The sequence below is a fragment of the Mesocricetus auratus genome, unplaced genomic scaffold, assembly GCF_017639785.1.
Source record: "Mesocricetus auratus isolate SY011 unplaced genomic scaffold, BCM_Maur_2.0 Super-Scaffold_100031, whole genome shotgun sequence".
NCBI lineage: Eukaryota > Metazoa > Chordata > Mammalia > Rodentia > Cricetidae > Mesocricetus > Mesocricetus auratus.
This window is the reverse complement of record NW_024429212.1, coordinates 7759305-7778719: the sequence shown is the minus strand read 5'-3', so window position 1 is coordinate 7778719 and position 19415 is coordinate 7759305. Positions and strand designations below refer to the sequence as shown.

At 51.6% G+C, this 19415-nt stretch overlaps 1 protein-coding gene across 1 annotated transcript in view; it reads left to right on the top strand.

Annotated features, from left to right (window-relative positions):
• Col4a2 (collagen type IV alpha 2 chain) overlaps nucleotides 1-19415 on the top strand; it is a 137454-nt gene that overhangs the window by 103391 nt on the left and 14648 nt on the right. The window contains 13 exon segments of the mRNA XM_040733580.1: nucleotides 309-458; nucleotides 4904-4996; nucleotides 5481-5635; nucleotides 8076-8148; nucleotides 8237-8343; nucleotides 9969-10170; nucleotides 10536-10592; nucleotides 11846-11902; nucleotides 12460-12567; nucleotides 13756-13977; nucleotides 16537-16698; nucleotides 17821-17991; nucleotides 18670-18813. Of these exon segments, the coding sequence (XP_040589514.1) occupies nucleotides 309-458; nucleotides 4904-4996; nucleotides 5481-5635; nucleotides 8076-8148; nucleotides 8237-8343; nucleotides 9969-10170; nucleotides 10536-10592; nucleotides 11846-11902; nucleotides 12460-12567; nucleotides 13756-13977; nucleotides 16537-16698; nucleotides 17821-17991; nucleotides 18670-18813 (1701 nt within the window).

Genomic DNA, 19415 nt, shown 5'->3' with positions numbered 1-19415 from the left:
TTCCATCCTTCTTCTCACAGAGTGGCCTCAGCCACTGATGAGATGAGGGGCATATACAGCTGTAACCGCCATCTAAGTCAGATTGTGACACTGAGGGCTGATGGGTGCCATCCGGGTCCAGTGTTGTCAGCAAATGGTCATAGTCCCAGGCCATTGTGGACGTTGTAAACCTAGACAAGCTATGAAAACAATGAACCGAGGCCATCGCTTCTGCTGTTTAGCCCCTCACGGCGGTCCCGTGACACAAAAGCTGACACAGCTTTTAACTGTCAGAACGCTCACCAACTGCGGATGCTCTTGGGTTTCAGATACAAAGAGAGGCCTTCCGGGGGAGATGGGACCCAAAGGCTTCGCAGGAGAACCTGGCAGCCCAGCACACTATCCAGGTCCAGCAGGAGCTGATGGAAAACCAGGTCTCCAAGGAGTCCCTGGACCTGCAGGCCCACCTGGACCAGATGGTGAGTGGCTGGTGTTCACCTCAAGCCTAACCGAGCTGTGTGTCATCTCTGGGGTTTTCTGTTCAATGGTTCTGCGTTGATCCAGTGGGTCAGTGGGTGAGGATGTGGTAGGCACTCCCAGAGTCCTCTCCGGGACCATGGCAACAGCTGTAGAGAGGCAGCAATCCCACAGCCCTTACACAGTGAACTGTGGCTGCAGGGACTTCAGCGGGATGTCTGAGATGCTGTGTCTGGAAGGGGCTATGAGCTGACATCACTGTGCCCAGGTCTCCTCAGGCGTCTCCTGTCTTAACTCACGGTTCCTCCGCTCTGCTTCAGCAGTCTGGGCCAGCATGGGATGAGCATCAGCTTCTCTGCCACTGCAGAGCCAAAGTCGCAGCAGATAAAGGTAGATGACAAGAAAAGGGCTGCGAAAGGGATGGTGGCCACTGGCCAAGAGAGACAGGAGACCCAGAGTCTGTACATATTAGATGAGGAAGGTTTGACTAGCCTGCCACCCCACATGTCTGAGCTGGTCGCTGAGTCAGCCAGAGTGATCCCATAGCAGCTGATAGTCCCGAGAACACCAAGGTGGCATTTTTCAGGCTGTGAAAGTCTGTGCTGTGCTTATGTCAAGAACACTATCTACTGAGGATGTGCTATCTACAAAAGCCTTTCTTCTCAGCTGTGGCATTCCATTTCACTTTAGATGCTGATAACTTTCACATGGGAACATTCCATCTCCTGGAGAGATTAGCTTTTGAGGCACTGGGAGGAAATGAGAGGTCATTCTCTCTTTCTGGGTGACATTGACCCAAATGCAGGCTCTTCTTTCCAAAATGATTTCAGCTCCCTGGTTAGCTCCAGCAGTTCCTCCTCAAGTCCTCCCTTCAGAGGGCAGGGCATCTCCTGAGTCCTCCCTTCAGAGGGCAGGGCATCTCCTGAGTCCTCCCTTCAGAGGCCAGGGCATCTCCTGAGTCCTCCCTTCAGGGCCAGGGCATCTCCTGAGTCCTCCCTTCAGAGGGCAGGGCATCTCCTGAGTCCTCCCTTCAGAGGCCAGGGCATCTCCTGAGTCCTCCCTTCAGGGCCAGGGCATCTCCTGAGTCCTCCCTTCAGGGCCAGGGCATCTCCTGAGTCCTCCCTTCAGAGGGCAGGGCATCTCCTGAGTCCTCCCTTCAGAGGGCAGGGCATCCTATTTGCTAATGGACAGTGTTAGGTTTTAGTTAAACTTCAGATTCAGAGACTGTTTTAATTGCTTTGGGAAAATCCTTCTCTATGCCATCTCCAGAAGGGAAATTATTGACAGTGTTTCTTCCCTAGAAAGAGATACTTATATAAAATAAGTGTATAGAAAGCTGGTCACTTCTGTTTCTACTTCACATTCTACAGTAACCTTGCAACTTGATATAACTCTGCTTGCCAGCTTTGTTTCATTTAGAGGATGGCACGTTTGTTTGAAAAGGTTTAAATGTTGCTTCCTTGGACAGATGCATTTGCACAAAGCTATCTTTACTGTTTTCTGTTATGCTGAAAGTAGAAGTTATGAGGTGAGTTTGATCTGTTAGTGTTGACAGAAAGATACTTATTGATGACATATGAATTTCTGTGAGCCTATCTTTCCTGTGTGCGGTATCCGTAGGGTTTTCCTTACATGTGTCAAGAGCATAAAAGCATGCCATGAGTGAGGACACTGTCCCTGTCACTCCAGGCTGCCAGGAGCATACTCTGTCTTCATGTGTGAATTCTGCTAAGTGGTTATACCATCCCTGACATAAATAAACATAAGTGAACAGAGACAGACAGCTATCTGGCATGGATTATCAACTGATAAGGGAATGTATACAGACTGCTGTAAGAAAGTCTATGACTAAAAATGTTAGGCACCCCCTTCCGCCCTTCTGGACTTGCTATCTATGTGAGACACAATGTTACCATCTGCTTTTCTATCAGCCTCTTACGTGAAAAGCAGCCAACCATTGGCTTTGGAAGCGTGCTCATAGCTAAGTGTCCACCTTGGAACTTAGTACCAGGAACCCGGACTTCCACAGAGTTCAGCCTTTCTTGGAACTCAGATTTTTGGAGTCTTTTCTCAGGAACTGTGTTTGATCCTATTTCGTGCGCTGAGGCTGCTGGGAGCCAGAATGCTTAGTCATCGACACTAGAGTAAGAGCAAACCTTGGTGCCAGCTGTCATGTGAGGTGAAAGGCTCTGCTGGAGCTGCTTCTAAGTCAGCTTACTGAATCAGCTGTTAGCTTCCTTGTGGAAGTCCTGTTACGATCTCCCACAACCCAAAGAACTTGTTGAGATTATGAGTTAATTAAATTAAATAGAGGGAAACATCCCAGGGAAGGACAGATGGCTCTTCTGTGCCTTGGTGAAGGCCTTATTAAACCTCCTAAGAAGGGCATCCCTCTTTGTCTTCAATGACAGTCTCCAGTTTTAAATAGCAGTGTTCCTAAAGACCGGGTGATGAATCCCTCTACTTACAATCTGCTCTTCTCCTCACCTGCCCAGAGGCCTGGAAGCTCTAGGTTAGAGCCCAGTCCAGACCTGAGCAGCTCTTAGAGGGGTCACACAGGCATCTCTTCTCTCCCTCCCGTGAGGCCTGCCCGCTGTCCCCATCTCTCGGGACACTATGTGGGACTTCTCGGCGGACCCTTCAATGGTAGCTGTCTCTCATACATGTCTGCCCCCATCTCTCATATCCGATGCAGCCCCTGAAATTCTCCCTGGCCCCTTCTAGCTTCATTGTGCCTAGATAAACTCTCCAGGGGTAACGTAGCCTGGTACAAACGTAGTCACTCCCCCGTGCTCTGAGCTACACATGTGAAACTTCTCACAGGAAACAGCCTACACTGGGTCTCAGGGACAGCTTACTTTAGAATGCCCAGCGCGCAGCTGCAGATCTCCACCCTCCCGCTCTGCTTCCTGGCCAACATGTTCCCTGGTGTCCTGCTCCTCCATAGCCTCTGAGCCTGACCAGGACCCAGGAGTGTCTGGGCATCTCACTCTCCACCATGTATGGTACAGCCTCTCTCCTTAAAGCTCTTTCATGATCCCCTTTGCCCAAGAGGGTCCCCTCCCTGCGCCATGCCAGCACCCGTCTGTGTCCCCTTACCAGCCTCTGATCATGGCTCTCTACTGTTACGGAGTCATTTGGTGCCATTTGTGGATGCTCCTCCAATTCCCTGCCTGGCCAGGTCCCTCTGTCAGCTGCGGTTCGCGTCACTCCCTCGGGAAGCCCTCTCTGGACACCACTAATTCTAAGTCAGCCACTCCCGGTTCCCCCAAACAGTGCTGGCCATAGTCTGAAAATTCACTTTCATTTGCTGCCCGGCAAAGCTCAGGCCCTGGCTTGTGGTGGATGGATGAATGGGTGGATGAATGAATGGGTGAGGCTGTGTTAGATGTGCAGCCGGATCATGTTACACACAAGGGCGCTCACTCGCCTCTCACAACCCTCTGCTCCCCCGGGAGCTCTCTCACACACCACCCCACGGCCCTTGTCCAAGAGCAAGAGCCTTTGAAGTGGCTGCTTCCTATCCCTTCCACTTCCTGCACAACCACAGCATCTAGCTTGTCTAGAGGTGTTTGTTAGAGCTAGGAGCGCTGCTAGGTTTAACAGAGGTGAGGCTTGGTGGCTCATACCTGCAATTCTGGCACTTGGGAGGCTGGGATGGGAGGGTCACCTTAAGTTCAGGGCCAACCTGGGCTACAGAGTAAAGACAGTGAGGAGCGGCCGCCCCGCCATGCTCGCCTGAAATGCAGCCTGGTACCCACCACCAGATGGCGGTCTTCCCAAAGGTCTCGGGGTTGGCTGTGTAGCCTGAGTCTGATCTGGTCACCTGACACACATATGTGCAATTCCTGGGACACTGCAGTGAATCCTCCCTCCCTTGATGAGGAAAGGGGCCTAGAAGAGGAAGTTTGGGGGTCAAGATGGTTCAGTGAGGTCAACCATGCCTGGTACCAGCTAGTCAGGAGGATTCCCATTAGTTCCTCTGAACACATGTTTGCGTGTCCACACGTGTGTTCATGTGTGCATGGAGGAGTAGAGGGACAGGTGAGAAGGTCTGAGCACAGGTGAGATCCACTCCTAGTGAGGACAGAGTGGAGAGCTCGGGTTGTCTTAACTCTTGTGGGGGGGGGTTGTCCCTTGTGGTGGGAGGGGTCTCTGAGGAAGAAGAGGAATATGTAGCCGTCTTGAAATTCCAGTTATGTGACTGAAAAGCCAAAATCTTTGTTTGGATTGAGCGTTTCTCAGAAGGAAAGACGTTGGTCGTGACAATTTGCAGGCTCTAGTCTCTTCTAACCCGAGGGCTGTGACACATGGCTGTCCAGGTGTCTTTCCTTGGAGGTGTCGGTGTGGAACCGGAGCTCCAGGGAGCGGGGGAGACTTGGCTGAGAGCCTGTGCTGGACCTGATGCTGTCTCTCACGGATGTCCTGGTCCCGTGTTCTCTCCTAGGCTTCCTGTTTGGCCTGAAAGGATCAGAAGGGAGAGTGGGCTACCCAGGACCTTCTGGTTTCCCAGGAGCTCGAGGGCAGAAAGGATGGAAAGGTGAGGACGACGGCCACAGCCTAGCCCCGATGTCACCTTACCTTGCAAGGTTGACCCTGCCCCGACCCTTCTTCCGTCTCTTAGAAGATGAAGGATGGGCTTTTGGTCTGAAATTGGAAATGCCCCCAAAATCTAAACTTTCTGAAAACCAGCATGACACAGCAGGCAGAAAATCCCAAAGCTGGCACCATATGCTGGGTCACAGTCAAAGCAGCTGCACCAAAACTGTTGGGTAAAGTTAACTCTGGGCTGTGTACAGGTCATACGAAACACCGGATAGTCTGATTAGTGTCCCCGCCGCCGCCGGAGACACCTCACAGCGTATATGCAGACACTACAAAGTGAAAGACAGTCTGAAGCCAGGTGTGGCGGGGCACGCCTTTGATCCCAGCACTCAGTGTCTGACCTGCAGAAGCTTCTCCCACCAGTCCCCCCCGCCACCCCAAGCCCCGCTTAACACACATCTCTCTCCCACTCGCTACAGGTGAAGCTGGAGACTGCCAGTGTGGCCAGGTTATCGGGGGTCTTCCAGGATTGCCAGGACCCAAAGGTTCTCCTGGTGTCAATGGGGAGCTGGGAAGGAAAGGGGACCAAGGAGACCCAGGCCTGCACGGTATCCCTGGGTTCCCAGGATTCAAGGTGAGGAAACGGCAGCCCCTGCTGGTCACTGTTGCCTTGTGGCTGGCAGTGGCCCGGGACAGGCTAGACTCTCCTTCACTCACACACCAGAGTGCCTTTTGAAACTTTCCTCTGCTGGGAGAAAGTCTCTGAGTCTCTCAGCGTTAGACATGGAGTTACCACAGAACCTAGAGGTCCCACTTCCAGGCTGCAGGAGGGCCCTTCAGCCCCGTGTCTTCTCAAGTGTACGCACAGCGTGTGGAATGGCATTGTATAGGAGTCTTTTTTTTTTTAACAGCCCAGATGTCCACTGTCTGATGGTGGGAGAGTAAAATTTGCCTAGTCACCCTGTGGAGCACTATACATACATACGCAGCCTCACCGTGTCTCCCAGGCTGGCCTTCCATCGCTGGCAATCCTCCGTATCAGCCTCTGGGGTGACAGGCATGTAGCACAACCGCTGACTGTCCTATCATTTTATCTGTTGAGCAATAGAGAAAAAAATTACTGAAGCTCCTGGCCAAGGACAATGAGAATAATCCAACCCTGCATGAGAGAGAGCCTAAGCCACACAAGAATAGAAACTGTGTTTCATCTCGGTGCAAAAGACCATGCCAGCCTGATCACAGATTTGAGGCTAGCCTCGGCCACATGAGGAAGAGCCCGTCAAACACACACACACACACACACACACACACACACACACACACACACACGCATGCACGCATGCACACACACGTACGTTTCAAAGACAGTGCTCCTCTAAATCTAAGCGTTGTTAACCTGTTCAGAAAAGAGCATGAAATGAAAACCATACACCTCATCCTGGAAAATCAAGTCAGCTGTTCGGCTGACTCATTCCTAGAAGCCAAATGGGTCCCATATGGTACCTCTGAAACCTATAAACAGCCCAAGTATGCCTGCTCCCCACCTGTGCACACACACCAGCGGACTTTTCTCCAACAGCCGCTGGTTGTGTTTGCTGTCCTGAATTTAAGTTGTATATATCTATGTGTACAAACCTGTGTAAAAGGATCCTCTAGGATGGTGTGTGTGTGTGTGTGTGTGTGTGTGTGATTGTGACTGGGTGGCTTGTTGGATGGATGGATGGATGGATGGATGGATGGATGGATGGATGGATGGATGGATGGATGGTTAGGGATGGAAGGGAGATGGAGAAATGTCGTAGATAATTGGTTATCTAAATAGGGATGGGTGGTTGTTCACTTAACTAGTTCGTTGGACAAGATGGGTTGGTTGACTGTTTATAATGATGGGTGGATAGATGATGGACAGATGGGTGGACACAGGTGAGGGGATGGATAGAGTCAGTGGTTAGTAGGCTGGTTGGCTGCTTAGCTTTAGTATTTGTGCTGTACAGCCTGGCAGAGTGCTTAAAGCACTAGGCTCAGTCAGTAAACACCCACTGAGCGCCATCTGTGGAAACAGCTGTACTGAGCACCAGAAGTGTTTCCCTTCTCTGCCGAGAACTAGCTCAATAAATCAAGTTCCTGTGGAATTCTCTAGCATGACGGGGTCCACAAGTGCGTGTAACATTCCATTCAATTAAACCAACACTCAGGAGTCGCAGACTCTTGTAAATAGTTAGCCAGGATACACCACGAAGCAATGCCTCACACACTAAAGCCCAGTCGCAGACCATTTCCACCCTGTGGAGCTGCAGTCGATACCACAGCCCACAGCCTGAGGGTCTGTGCAGTAAGATGTCTGCCCTCCACGTTGTCAGCCTCACCTTGCAAAAGACGCTGTTGTTCTGGGTTCGTCACATCTAGATAGCAAGTGCTCATGTCTTCTTTTACGTATTTACTTATTTTTGTTTTGTGCTTTGCCTGTATGTCCATGTGCAGAGAGGGAGGAGGGGAGAGACTATGAGCTTACACCACATGCATGCAGTGCCCAAAGAGGCCAGGAGAGGGCATCAGATCCCCCTGGAACTGTAGTTACAGATGCTTGTGAACGTGTGGGGTGAATGGTTCCGATGTGGGGGCTGGGAATTGAACCTGAGTCCTCTGCAAGAACTCCGAGTGCTCTTAACCGTCTCTCCTGCCTCATAAATGACCATTCCTACCCTCTTTCCCTGAGGTTTACTAACTGTTTGGATTCTAGCAAGTGTGGCTTTTTTGAAACGTGTCACATTTCAGCTGTCCCAGGCATCTGAAAACCCATCTGTCCCCAGCTCCTGCCCATGCATGCTGAAGATGCCGGTTCACGCATTGTTTTCTGAGTGTGGAGATTCTAGAGCTATTTTCATTATTTAAAAAAAAGTCAGTTTCACAGTTCTACTGCCCACAGAACCAAGCTATCCACTGGGAGAGGCACTGCAACTAGTGACCGCCTTCCCAAAGCCCGCATTCGGTGTTTCTGGTATTGTGGGGAGTTCTTTCAAGTGGGTGATTGATCGCCCACAAACTGTACAGCTTAAGATCCTTTCCCTCCACAGGGAGCTCCAGGCCTCACTGGAATTCCTGGACCCAAGGGAATAAAGGGAGACTCCAGAACAGTCACAACCAAAGGTTAGTTCTCTGCGACCGAGTACTTCTAGGCTGAGTTAACAAGCTGTGGGTCCCTGGATGGGTAGATTCACATGCAAATCTTTCCCAGGTGAGCGAGGACAGCCAGGTGTCCCAGGTGTACATGGGATGAAGGGTGATGACGGTGTCCCAGGTCGTGATGGGCTGGATGGATTCCCTGGCCTTCCTGGTCCTCCGGTGAGCAGTTGTCATGGTGCCGCTAGTCCCGCCCACTCATCAAGACCTTCACGCTCTTTACACATAGAGGGGTCATGACCTTGGCACTCATCCCACCCAGTGCTCAAGACAGATCGGTCCACTCTGTTTTAGTCAGCGGACATCATATTTTTAAAGGCTGGTGATTGAAATTAAATGTCGAGCCCAGGGTGAACACTTCAAAGAGTAGAGAAATACCCGTCGTGGTCTACTACAGAACGAGACCCATGTGTTGTCAGGAAAGGGTCCTCCTGCTCTGTTCCCAGAGAAGTTCTGAGTGAGATGGTTTTCCTCAGCGTTCACTAACCTGGCTTGCTCTAGACATAAGCTAAGAACAAAATGTGCACTTGCAGAAAACCCACTGGCTTGCACACACACACACACACACACACACCATCCACCTATGTCTCGGCTGGTCCACCCCATGACCTCTGATAGCCCCGTGAAACAAAACACACACACACACACACACACACACACACACACACACACACACACGAGAGGCTAGAATATGGACACACATGTACTTTGGGGGCCCCACAAACAGAAAGAGAGCATGGCCCAGTGACCTTCCCATAACACTTGCTTACCTATAAACGCAAAGGAGAAAAGTGATGCCGTGGGCAGGGTGACTTCTTATCAGCTCCTGCCCACCTACCATCGGAAGTCCCCTCTCATCCACAACTCTGCAGGCATGCTGGAGCAAGCAGCTTCTTGTAATGTGAGGGTCTTTGTCCTGGCTTGGTCCCACAGCCCTTGAGCCCCAAATGAACACACAGATGCTATGTTAGTTATAAAACTGTTGGCTGGAGGCTTGGGCTTCTTATTGGCTAGCTCTGTCTTAATTATTAACCCATTTTTATTAATCTATGTATTTCCATGTGGTCTTGGCTTACCGGAGAATGCCTGGTGAATCCTCTCTTCCCAGGCTTCACATGACGACTCTGTCTGCCTACATTTTCCAGAATTCTCTTGTCTCCTAGTCCCGACTGTCTTCCTGCCTGGTTAGCCAAACAGTGTTTTATTCATTGACCAATAATGGAAACATTTATACAGAAGGACATCCCCATCAGCATCTCACTAACCATATATAGGACTGACACTGGGGGCTACCTTGTAAGCATTGCCCCTTGCCACTGCCCAGAGCTCACCACTCCCTACTTTAATCCCTCCATTGCCCACCCAAGTGCCCTCCGCCTGGCTGTTGTCATCACCACAGGGCATGCCACTGACAAGACCCCTGTCCTCATTGCAATCCTGTATCCTCAGAGCACACGGCTCCGTCTCATCCAACCAGCTCCCTCTCCTCTAATGCTGTGCTGTCTCTCGTGAACAACAGAGATGGTAATCCTAACAGATGGGCTGCAGTTCCTGTGCCTGTGGTCCTGAGTATAAATGTGTGTCTCCCGGGCCAACCCTCCACCGTGTTGGTTGGTGAGGCTATAAAATCTAACTCGACTCGGTCACTCATGTAGACATTTTCCTCCCAGCCCTCCTGTTCTTGACCTACAGCACAGAATTCCAGCGAAATGGGGGAGGGGAATTGGGAAGCCATGGATGACTCTGATGCCGGTATGCATTTGAAGGTAACTGGGGTTCTCTTACAGGGTGATGGCATCAAAGGCCCTCCGGGGGATGCAGGTCTCCCTGGCCTACCCGGAACCAAGGGCTTCCCAGGAGAAGTGGGTCCTCCAGGACCAGGCTTACCAGGCCCAAAAGGCGAGCGCGGTTTCCCTGGAGATGCTGGACCTCCAGGATCTCCAGGCTACCCGGGTCCTTCAGGTCCCCCAGGATCCCCAGGACAGATAGGTATGTATGAATGACTCCTACCCTTATCCTCTTGAGTTCTGGGACAGTCAGCATGGCTGTGACCCCTACTCCTCTACACCCATGTATGTGTGTGCGTGTGTGTGCCCCGGGGAACCAGACAGGAGAATCATCCGCCACATCTATCCACAACACATGGAACGGATGTGCACTGCAGTCTCCTCGGGACCACCAGCTCCTCTGCTAGGTGGCTGGAATGTGGAACTTCTTTGGGCAAATGAGGTCACCCATGCCCAACCTCCCCAGCACTGCCTGGTCGAATGCACACTCAGGCACGTGCACATACATGGGTAAGTCTGTGACTCATTGGTTCTAACCGTGCCTCCTCCTCTGTTTGGTCTCTCCAGATTGTGACACGGGTGTGAAAAGGCCTATTGGAGGTGGCCAAGTGATCATTCAGCCAGGTACGACGATGGAGAGTGAGTGTCTCTAGACTGTGTTACCACTCTGGGTGGTAAAAGTGTGGGACTCAGTGGCAAGTGCCCCATGGGAGCCTGGCAGACCGGCAAGAAGGACTCCTAGAGTAGCTATGCTTGCAAGATGCCTTTCTTTAGTACAGGACACTCAGGAGAGAGGCCAGCTGGGCAGCGTCCTCAGCCCCCAGGAGCATCTGCAGCCCCGGTGTCTTAGTCACTGTTGCTGTGAAGCGACTTGATGACCATGGCCACCCTTAGGAGATAAAACATTCAATTGAGGGCTGGCTTCCGGTTTCGGAGGTTTAGTCCATTTTCATCACGGCAGGGAGCATGGTAGCACACAAGCAGACACGGTGCTGGAGAAATAACCGAGAGTTCTAAACCCAGATCTGTAGGCAGCAGGAAGAGAGCAACACTGGGCCTGGCTTGAGCTTTTGAAACCCCAAAGCCCACCCCCCAGTGACACACTTCCTTCAACAAGGCCACACCTCTCAATCCCTCTCAAGCAGTGCCTCTCAATAATGACCACACATCAAACACACGCGCCTGTGGGGACCGTTTCTATCCAAACCTTGACAACACCTTTAACTCTGCACCTGCTCAGAGCAACTCATCACATTGGCCGACTCTGAACATTGCAAGTTCACAAATAAATCACAGAATTTCTTTAGAAACTACAAAGTGTGTCCATCTGCTGACAGATGTTTTCAGATGGAGGAAACCTGCCCCCCAGGACCTGTGGGATTCACAATGACTTGGTTGGATCAGAGCTATTGTCCCCATGAAAAAATAGTATTTGCCAGCACAGTACCCGTTTTTATTAAACTGACTTCAATTGCACCTTATGCCAATATTCTGACTTCTTTTTTAATCATTTACTTACTTTATTTGCATTGGTGCTTTACTTACATGTATGAGGGAGTGAGATCTTGGAATGTATGTCTGTGTGAGGGAGTGAGATCTTGGAGTTACAGATGGTTGTGAGCTGCCATGTGGGTGCTGGGGATTGGACCTGGGTCCTCTGGCAGAGCAGTCAGTGCTCTCTCTGCCATATTCTGACTTCTTTACATGATGAAATTCCACTTTTTTTGCATTGGAGCTAGCAGTAATTAGGCCGCTGGGTTCATCTGGACATTAGGTCGTAGCCAGTCTTCCCGGCTGCTTCTGGCCACGACGGTACCCAGGCAGATAGCCTCAGCGTGGCTGTGACTTCAGCTCACCCACCTCTCCTCTGTCTCCAGGTTGCGGTGGAGGTCCCACAGGATCGCCTGGCCAGCCAGGACCCCCAGGCCCCACAGGTAATATTCAGACCTCATGGCATGGCCTGAGGTTTCTGCTTCCCACCCGGGGTTTCCCTTTGCTCATCTCTGAACACAGTGGGGTCCTGCCGCCTCCAGGCAGCCACAACTGTGGCCACTTCCCAGGAAAGCTGGCTGTTAAGTATACCATGCAGAATGTGCATGGTGCTGGGTGGTGGTGATGCATACCTTCAGTCTCAGCACTCAGGAGGCAGAGGCAGGCAGATCCACAGTTCAAGGCCCAAAGTGAGTTCCAGGACAGTCAGGGCTACACAGAGAAACTGTATCTCAAAAAACAAAGAAAGAGGAGGGAGGGAGGGAGGGAGGGAGGGGGAGGGAAGAAGGGAGGGAGAGAGAGAGAGGAAAGACTATACATAGTAAGCACTGGGCTCCACTCTGCCTGGGGAACATACAGGAAGAGGCATCTTACGTTGGCCGCCGCCAGCTTCATCACTTCCAAGTTCCATGATGGGCCTTACTGGTACACAGTGAAGCTGGATCGTGTCCCTTTGGTCCTCAGGGGATCTGACATGGCTGTGGTTTCTTTGGGTGTCTAGGTGACAAAGGCACCAGAGGAATACCAGGATTCCCGGGAGAGCCTGGAGCACCAGGGCTCAAGGGCTTTCCTGGAGACCCAGGTCGTGAAGGTTTCCCAGGACCCCCAGGTGAGTCAACATGGCTTGCATCCTCGTGTTCAGCGATTGGCTCGTGTGTGTGACCAGGTCCACTGTAGCTCAGTTATCTTCCAGGACTCATAACTGTTGTCCGCACTCCTGACAAGTTTAAAAACCCTTGATTTTTTTTTAACCATTGACATGCTGGATTGCTGCAGAGATCCCATGGGAGCAGCAGACGTGACACAGAGACATGTCCCTCGGTAGATAGTGAACATCCTAGCGCTGTCCTCTCCTGAGAGTATTCTGAACATGTAGACAACCCTGTCACCATTGGCTACTAGCCTGTAGTTAGGTTTGCATGATCTGCAACCCGAGGAAACAATCCGCAGTGGAGAGACTCTGTCTTCGCTCATGGCTTCATAGGCGTCCATTCATCACTCTGGGATGAGCAGAGCTGTTCACATCATGGTGGCCAGGAAGTGGAGAAAGGGGCAATACAGGAAGGTCTGGGGAAAGATATAGCCACCAAGAACATGTCCCTGCATCCCCAGCTGGGCCCTATATCTTACTAGACTAGAAGAGGGCATCAACCCCCCCTCCCGGAACTGGAGTTAAGGATGTTGCAAACCACCATGTGGATATTGGGAATCAAACCCTGGTCCTCTGCAAGAGCTGCCCGTGCTCTTAACCACTGAGCCACCTCTCCAGCATTTCCTTAGTCCAAACGGCTAGATAGTTAAGGATAAGCACACAGCGCATGCCTCTAGTCCCAGCACTGAGGAGGCAGAGGCAGGCAGATCTCCGAGCTCAAGACTAGCCTGGTCTACATATCGCATTCCAATCCAGCCATGGATACACAGTGAGACACCATGTCATAGGGATTAAGCACACGGTCTTCAGGTCCTCCATGAGTGCCACACAGAATGTCCCTGTGACAGCTGTCCATGGCTCTCCCTCTCACTCCCACTGACCAGAATCTCTAGGTGTTGGGGTGTTGGGGTCTGTTTTCATCATCATTCCACCCGGGCATTGACATAGCAAAGCTGAAGGAAATGAAGAGGCTTAGTGACATTGAGAGATCCAGGCTCCAGGAGGCCCTGGCAGGCCTCAGGCTGCACAGATACCCACCCGAAGCCACTACACCCGCACTGGCTCTTTCTCGACTCTCGGCAACACTATTTCAAAACCTGCCAATGCAGACTTGTGGCTAACAGCACCACCCTTGTTGTGTTTTAGGGTTCATGGGACCCCGAGGATCCAAAGGTGCTACAGGCCTCCCTGGCCCAGATGGACTCCCAGGCCCCGTTGGACTTCCAGGACCAGCTGGGCCCCCTGGAGACAGAGGGATTCCAGGAGAAGTCCTAGGGGCCCAACCCGGGCCCCGGGGAGATGCCGGCCTACCAGGACAGCCTGGGCTAAAAGGACCTCCAGGAGAAAGAGGACCCCCTGGATTCATAGGTAAGTCACTTGACAGATAGAGGGGTGTGTCCCAGCTGCCCTGCAACCCCAGGGTGAGGGCAACACCCTTCTCTCAGTGGCTGTGCTTAGAAGTCCACAGTGCACATGTGAGAAAATGCAGTCTTGTTCTGTTTTCACTCGGTCCCAGCACAGCTGTGGAGTGTTAGCAACATATTAACCCCCCGTGGCCAGGAGACAACGGCCCTGACACCTTTCACAACCGGACCCATGGACCCCTATGCCCTGAGTCCTCTGCTCACCATGCAGGCTTGCAGCCTTCTCCTCAGACCTGTAGTTGGTGTGAAAATTGGGAAGGGCGTCTCCCAAAAACTGCCGGACGGGCCTCTGCCTGTGGTCTGATCACTTGTGACCTAAAGCGCTTGTCAGGGAGGGGCCTGACGCTCCCTGGGGACTCTCCAGCCCACCACGTTGCCCGCCTGCTTCGGCAAGGTCCCTCCTTCCACGGAGCCATCCTACACCTCCCCCCCCCCACCAGCTCTTCACTCTAAAGATAGAAATTTGAAAAAACGTATATCCTGGTGCCCGGGTGCCCGGAGCCAGCGTCACATCTAGCGCCTAGGGGAACCTAGCTTCAAAGACTTTTCTTTTTCTTCATTTGTTTTCTTGAGACAGCCTCACTACGTAGCCCGGGCGGGCCTCAAAGTCCTAGTCCTCCTGCATTGGCTCCCAGAGTGCTAAGGTTACAGGCCTGAGTCACTGTGCCCAACCTCAGCTGCAAATCCACTACCTGCTCACCCAGCCTCTCCCCGTGGCAAGTCACTAAAGGGTCAGGACGCCTGACTTCAGGTCCTGTGGTAGCCACAATGGACCCAGTCCCTTCTCATCCGTCCCCTGCCTCTCCTCCCACTGCCCATCTGGAGGCACGGCTGTGGATTCAGTGAGTAAATACACAGTTGTTGACAGCCTGGCCTTGTACACTCCAACCGACCAATCAACAAGGAGGAAATGTCCCAATATAAGGGGGTCAGATGCCAACTGTTAAAGAAAAAAAATGGAAGACAATAGATGCCTGTGGTATCTAGCCGCTGGGCAGGCTGGGGCAGGTCAAACACAGCCAAGAGAAAAAACTGCATCTGTACACATGCATGCACATACATGAACTCACATATATGCATATTTCAGCATGCCAAAATGTATCCCATTTCCAAACATGTTAACTGCCTACATATTAAAAACAAAATCAAAGTTTGAACAGTGAACTTAAGTTCATGAAGGGAAATCCAACAGTGTACCCTGTTAGTATTCGTCTAATAAGGAGGACTAACATCTGTAAGAAAAACAACCAAATGTCCACAGAATAAAGCTGTCAAAAAGCAAGGACGGGGAGCGATGATTGCCATCGGTAATCGAGAGCTCGCAGCCACTCCCCGCCCGTCCGCAGGTGCCCGGTTTTGCCTTAGTGTAAGGAGCAATGCTGGGGGACATTGGCAGATTAGTGAATTGGTGCTACTGTGTAACACAGGGCAATGCATTAAGAATGGCTGGCCTTTGCTTTGACTTGCTTCTTCAGTTTCTAGAAGTCCTCTGTAACACAGCCACGGTTGTCTGCACCAAACTCCCACCCTCTTCCTCACTGCCTTGAGAGCAGGCGGCTGCCGGAAGGGAACGGAACACACCCCATGTGTCCATACGATTGGACACTTTATTCACACCGCAATCTGTGTTTGCAGAGAAAACATTTTTATTTATTTACTATGTAGACAGTCTTCTGTCTGCAGGCCAGCAGAGGGCACCAGATCTCATTCAAGGTGGTTGTGAGCCACCATATGGTTGCTGGGAATTGAACTCAGGACCTCTGGAAGAGCAGTCAGTGCTCTTAACCGCCGAGCCATCTCTCCAGCCCCCAAAGAAAACATTTTTTTTTGGTTTTTTGAGACAGGGTTTCTCTTTGGCTTTGGAGGCTGTCCTGGAACTCACTTGGTAGTCCAGGCTGGTCTCGAACTCACAGAGATCCACCTGCCTCTGCCTCCCGAGTGCTGGGATTAAAGGCGTGTGCCACCAACGCCCGGCCAAAGAAAACATTTTTAATATCTATTTATATTTCGAGCTATGTTTATGGGGGTGTGCCCTGGGAGGGTACAAGTGAATGCAGTTACACTAGGAAACCAGAAGAGGGCGTCGGAGCCCCTGGAGCTGGAATGACACAGGCTTTGGGAAGTGAACTTGTGTCTTCCGCTAGAGCAATGCCACATCTCAGACACTGAGCTATCTGCCCGGGCATCAGGAATATTTTTAAATGTGGCTGAATGCTGATATTGCCAAGCTGGAAGAGCTGGGCTAAGGCAGGATTTACAGTACGGCAGCAAGCGTGTTTCTCTTTCCTGGAATACTCACACAGATGCAAAGGCGGAAGAAACACTCACCATACTGCGGCTCACGTGTTTCGTGGCTTTAGCTCTGTTCCCCCTTGTAATGTGAAGGCTCCCTGCCATCCTGACCTCTGCTGATATGTTTATAGACTGAGTCTGATCAAATAGGGGTTGTCTGTGTTGAACGAGGCAAAGATGGTCTCACAGCTCTTGTCTCTGGTCCCTGCAGGAAGCCAAGGGATGCCCGGAATTCCAGGGCTTAAGGGTCAGCCAGGCTTCCCAGGGCCTTCGGGACAGCCAGGACTACCTGGACCCCCAGGACAACATGGATTCCCAGGAGCTCCTGGCCGAGAGGGGCCCTTGGGGCTGCCAGGCTCCCCCGGCCTTGGAGGTAAGACTCTGGCACCCCGGGAACGCATGGAGCCCTCACTGATGCTACCATCCAACCTAATGTGTTCCTTTCCTGGATGTCCATCAAACTGTGTTCCAAGGAACCCCTAAGAGCTGCAAGGGGTTCCAATAACAGGTCCTGTATTTTGTCAAAAAGAATTTAAGCAGCCAGAGTGGGCAGCTGAGCCTGACCACCTGCGGTGTATGTTGAGGGCCTGCATGAGATTTCATTAGAGAAAACGGAAAATGTCACTGCAAAGGTTAGAAACCCTTGCTCTGATGTGGAGAGGAGACATTCAGAGTAACGGTGGGGAAGGTAGTCAGAGTTGGAGACGCCCACAGGGTACTCACAGACAGTGGTGAGCTGCTCTCTCTACCTATAGCTCTCCCAGGTGGTGAGGGGAGGGGTGGAGACGCCCACAGGAGACTGACAGACAATGGCGAGCTTCCAGACCCAGGAGCCGTTAGCTCTCCCAGGGCACTCAGCACTGAGCTGGCCCAAGGGTTTTGCATCTCATGAACCAGCAAAAATTTGTTTTGTTAGGATTTTATGAAGCGCACTCTAACCATGTTGCTCAGGCTGGTCTCAAACTTCTGGGCTCAAGCAATTCTCCTGCCTCAGCCTCCCAAAGGCTGGGACTGTGGGTGTGAGCCGCTGGTCTGTCTTCCTAGCTGTTTGTTTTGCTCCGTAAGAATTTTTTTTATATATATACAAAGGTTTTAACAGTGTCAAGCACTGACAAGTGAGAAAGTTCTTAGTGGAATATTTACTCCTAAACCTGAAAAAAAACATCTCTAATCCTCCTGTATTCCCTGGTTTGCCACAGTTGGGCAGTAATTTTGCAGAGAGCCTTTGCCATTTCTGTAGGCCATCAGCTATGCACACAGACCCTCTTGCAAACCAGGCCTTTCCTGGTGCCCTGGTCTCAGGGGTCCCAATATGTGGCTTTGTCTGTATCCAAAGCTGCTGCCTGGCCCCCATGAAGCCAGCTCTCCTGCATGCCATGCTGGTGCCTGGGTTTACAAAGTGACAAGTTTCTGTTTTCCTCCAAGAAAACTCATCTTCTCAAACACATCGTAAGGGTTGCCCCATGCCCTTTGATCCTGCTTCTCTCTCTGACAGGTTTGCCTGGAGACAGAGGTGAACCTGGTGAGCCTGGTGTCCCTGGCCCTGTGGGCATGAAAGGTCTGTCTGGGGACAGAGGTGACGCCGGCGTGTCAGGCGATCGTGGTTATCCTGGAAGCCCTGGAATTAAAGGAGTGGCGGGGATGCCTGGCATCCCTGGGCAGAAAGGTAAATGTGGTGTCAGGGAAGGACTTCCCGAGCTGGGCTGTGAGATGGGTCACACTCTGACCCAAGCAGTTATCCCAGAGGTCCCCAGAGCTGGCTGGAGGCTGATCTCACGCACCTGAAGGCCTGAAGCCACAGGCACCTAGGAGATTAGCTGACACTGCTTACTGTCCCTCAGCAAGCCAGTTTGTCACCTTACCCAGAAAGGTGGTTTCCCTAGGGCTATCAACACAAGGAAGGTTCTAGACAAAAACCTCCTGAAAGCAGGCATGACGGTGTCTTTATCAAACACCTGGCCCCTGGAATTGAATTCATCCCACACACAGAAACAACTGGGTGGAAGTTGCTGGAAGTACCTTGGCAACCTCTCATAGCCCTTGGCATCTGCCCAAGCTGGGAACAGCACTGGGGTCACTTTCACCTGTGGGGCCCATTCCAAACCTCATGGGGTCCTTCCCCTGTGACACCCTCATAGTGTCATCCAGCTGGCTTCTGTCACTCTTATCTGCAGACAGATGGGCCCTACATGGCTCTTAGAAAGTGGTTTTCCCAGAAATCCCTGCTCAGGGAACGGGGCTTAGCAGCCTCTCGTGTGAGTGACAAGGCCACAGTTCAAGGATGCTGGAGTGTGGCCTGTCCCAATGCTTGGTCTCTACCAACCATCTCCTTCTTCCTGCAAAGGCGATCGAGGGTCACCTGGCATGGATGGTTTCCAGGGCATGCTGGGACTCAAAGGAAGACCAGGGTTCCCAGGCATCAAAGGAGAGACAGGATTCTTTGGAGTGCCGGGTCTGAAGGGTCTGCCTGGTGAACCAGGTGTTAAAGGTATGGCTTTGGCTTGAGATCCGGAGGTCTCTGTGTTTGGTAAGTAAGCCAGACACAGCAGGGCAAATAATATGTGTGTGTGTGTGTGTGTGTATATATACACACATACACATATATATGCATACATGTGTGTCATAAAATTACAAGAAAGTCAGGAAGGGAACGGACTAACACGAGGGAGAAGAGGGGATGAGCAACTATGATCAAAGTGTGTCGTATGTGTGGACGAAAATGTCCTGATGAATCATGCGGTTTTGCACGGTTCACACTGATCAACAAGCAAATGGGCCAGGCCTGCCACTGACACCTGTAACCCTGTCTGCTTAGAAGGTGCAGGCAGGGACTCGAAAGTCCCAGTCCTGACTGGGACATAGAGTGAGTTCCAGACCAGCCGGGAGTACTTAGTGAGACCCTGTCTCAAAAATAAAAACGCCAGGTCTGACGAGATGGCTCAGTGGTTAAGAGCACTGACGGCCCTTCCAGAAGACCCGAGTTCAATTCCCAGCACCCACGCGGCAGCTCACTACCGTCTGTAACTCCAGTTCCAGAAGACCCAACACCCATGGCAAAACACCAATATACGTAAAATAGAGATAAATTTT